At 48.0% G+C, this 3,196-nt stretch overlaps 1 protein-coding gene across 3 annotated transcripts in view; it reads right to left on the bottom strand.

Moving 5' to 3' along the window:
* Positions 1–2,912, bottom strand: part of CDK7 (cyclin dependent kinase 7) — a 45,153-nt gene extending 42,241 nt beyond the window's left edge. The window contains exons 1-2 of one of the 3 annotated variants that reach the window (XM_017527574.2): positions 2,805–2,912; positions 2,269–2,328 (exon numbers count right to left, since the gene is read on the bottom strand). Coding sequence is in view for 1 of the 3 variants with exons in the window: in XM_017527572.2 (XP_017383061.1) it covers positions 2,269–2,328; positions 2,671–2,736 (126 nt within the window). In the remaining 2 variants the exon portion in view is untranslated. Of the gene's footprint in view, positions 1–2,268; positions 2,329–2,670 lie in introns of those variants that run through there. The other 2 variants (XM_017527572.2, XM_037738148.1) reach the window with 2 other exon arrangements.
* Between the last annotated feature and the right edge of the window lie 284 nt (positions 2,913–3,196).

Here is a 3,196-nt window from a genome sequence, read left to right as displayed (position 1 = left end):
AAGCAACCAAAGTACCTCCAAGGACATTCTGATAACTAGAGAGCTCAATATGCCACCAGTGTGAAGAACTGAAACCAGTCAATTTTTTAATTTTTATTTTTGAGATGGGGTCTCTGCGTGGCCCAGGCTGGTCTCAAACTCCTGGCCTCAACCAATCCTTCCACAAGATAAAAAGCCAATACTTTTTTTTCTGAGACAGAGTCTCATTCTTGTTGACCAGGCTGGAGTGCAATTGAGCAATCTCGGCTATAACCTCTGCCTTCTGGGTTTAAGTGATTCTCCTGCGTCAGCCTCCTGAGTAGCTGGGATTACAGGTGCCTGCCACCACACCTGGCTAATTTTTGTATTTTAGTAGAGATGGGGGTTTCACCATGTTAGCCGGCTGGTCTCGAACTCCAGACCTCAGGTGATCCACCCGGCTCAACCTCCCAAAGTGCTGGTATTACAGACGTAAGCCACCGCGCACAGCCAAAAGGCCAATACATTATTAACAGTGTCCACAAATGCACTAGCCACAGCCCTAGGTACAATGTGAATGGAATTAAATACACAATAAACTCAGGAGGATTTCAAATTTTGACAACTGCCACATCAATGACAGAAATACAGCAAAGCATAGGGAAGGAGAGAGGCATACCTGTTTTGGCGGAATGAACAAAGAAGGCCTCTATGGAGGAGACATTTGAGTGAAACTTGGATGATAAGGAATCAGCTATGCCATGTTCTATAGGGAAAATATACTAACCAAGAAGCCAGACCAAATGTAATGATCCTGTGATTCTGGGACTGGAATGAATTTAATTTGTACAGGGACAGAAAAGTCAGTGTGGTTATGGTATAGTGAACAACAGACAGAACTAAAAAGATGAGTAAGCCAGGCTTGGTGGCATGTGTCTATAGTCCCAGCTACCTTGGAGGCTGAGGTGGGAGGATGACTTTAGCCCAGGAGTTTGCAGCTGCAGTGAGCTATGGCTGCGCCATTGCACTTCAACACTTCTGCCTGGGCGACCTCCCCCTGCCCCCGCCCTAAAAAAAACATGACGAAAGATTCAGGAGAGTTAAGGGTTTTACAAGGGAGTGGCTGCAGTGGGAGATCATAAAACATAAACCAGAAAACAAGGACATGACATCAGTAAAAAAAATTTTAAGAAAAAAAAAAAGATAGGCTAGGCACAGTGGTTCACGCCTGTAATCCCAGCACTTTGGGAGGCCAAGGTGGGTGGATCACCTGAGGTCAGGAGTTTGAGGTCAGCCTAGCCAACATGGTGAAACCCCATCTCTACTAAAAATACAAAAATTAGCCAGGCATGGTGGTGGACGTCTGTAATCTCAGATACTCGAAAGGCTGAGGCGGGAGTAGTGCTTGAACCCAGGAGGTGGAGGTTGCAGTGAGTGGAGGTCGCACCATTGCACTCCAGCCTGGGTGACAAGAGCGAAACTCCATCTCAAATAATAGTGATGATGATGATGATGATGGCAGGAGTAACTGAGAAGAACAAGAGCCAGGTGTTAAGCGAATGCAAGAGAGTACCTGGGAGGCTGGAAGATGACCAAAAATAGGGGGAATTAATGTTAAATAGGATGATTGCCAAGGAGTTAGGGTTTTTGAAGAAGTGGATTCAAAGTAGCAACAGTAACCAAAGAAACATCAGGGCACCTGAATTTAAATCCTAGTTTCAGCAATTACTAGCTGTGTGATTTTGACAAATCACTAGTCTCTCACAGCCTCAGGTGCCTCAAGTATAAAATAGGGTTACTTTTAACCACTTTACAGATTGTTTTGAAGGTTAAATGAAACAATGTGGGCGAAAGTGAGTTATGTAATTATGACACAAGTCTTTTGAATTAATATAAGAAGCTACTGAACTCATTTTAGACTTCACATCAATGTTGCTAATGCTAGCGAAATCTGTACACAGAACACGCAGATAAGGCACACTGAGTGGATGCAGGTGAGGCAGAAACAGTGACCTGGAAAGATCATGGTATCAAATCGTTCTGAGGACCGAAAAGACAGGCAGTGCTTGCCCCCTTAACATACGAGTTCACGCAGTGAAAATAACATACAGTTTCCTCTTCATTTCGATTGAAATTAAAACGGGTTCCGTTTGGTAACACAAAGCACTAATCAATTCTTTTGTCTCTGAAAATGACATGAGTACCTCATTATCAGAGTATGGTCAAGACTAGTAAAATGGGTATCAGTCAATTCATAATACAGACATCTTCAAGGTGACTTGAAGAAAAACAACATAAAAGATAACTCACTTTCTTAATGGCGACGATTTGGTTGGTATTCTTATCTCTGGCCTTGTAAACCGTGGCAAACTGGAAAGAAAAATAGGAATAACATAAGTTTTGTGGGAGCTTTTGCGTTTGTCTTTTTACATTTCGCGAAGCAAAGAGCCCAGAGTTCCTGAGCGGACCGGCGGCGTCTGGAAACGTGGCGGGTCAGTCTCCGTCCAGCTCCAGGCTACTCTTCAGCAAGGAGAGGCGGCTCAGGGATTCACCCCCAGATGTAAAGACGGGGCAGCAAGTGCGTCTGGGCGGTTTCCCCCAACGAGAACGAACAGCCGAGCCAGACCTCTGGCCTCCACGGGAAACCCGGCAAAGGTGGAGGGTCGCGGGGCTGTCGGCTCCGGGCCCTCCCGTCCCGCCCGAGAGCCTCACCTGCCCCTCCCCAAGGAAGTCCAGCTTCTCATAGCGCTTCGCCCGCGACTTCACGTCCAGAGCCATTCGGCGCCGCAGAGCCCGACTCCAGCCGAAAGGGGCGAGCTCTCAGAGCAGCAGCAATTTAAAGCTACCTTAAAGCCTCCCACAGCCACTTCCGTCCACCGCGGTCCGTCGCGCTGGTATCCCCGCCCCACTTCCGTGGTGGGCGGAGGAAGCCGCGCGGGGCCGGGGCGGTTGGCGGTCCCCAGCCGTCACGTGACGCCTGTCGGTGCCTCAAGTGGAGCATCTTCGATGGCTGCTGTGTCACTCCGTTACTGTTTTTTCTACATTACCAGGGACTGGTCAGCGTTCTAAGACGGTGTCCCCATGTTCGGGATTCGGTAGGTGTCTATGAATGTGGGAGGTTTGGCTCTGTACCTGTTCTCGCGCAAGCGCGTCCTGGCGCCATGGTTGCTATGGACGCCAAACCCTGCTATCTCAGATGACCGAGACGAGTGCCACGTTCTTGCGAGCTGGTTAAGAG

Source organism: Cebus imitator, unplaced genomic scaffold, assembly GCF_001604975.1.
Source record: "Cebus imitator isolate Cc_AM_T3 unplaced genomic scaffold, Cebus_imitator-1.0 Scaffold50, whole genome shotgun sequence".
Taxonomy (NCBI): Eukaryota; Metazoa; Chordata; class Mammalia; order Primates; family Cebidae; genus Cebus; species Cebus imitator.
Note: the sequence above shows the minus strand (reverse complement) of the source record. Positions and strands in the feature narration are given on the sequence as shown.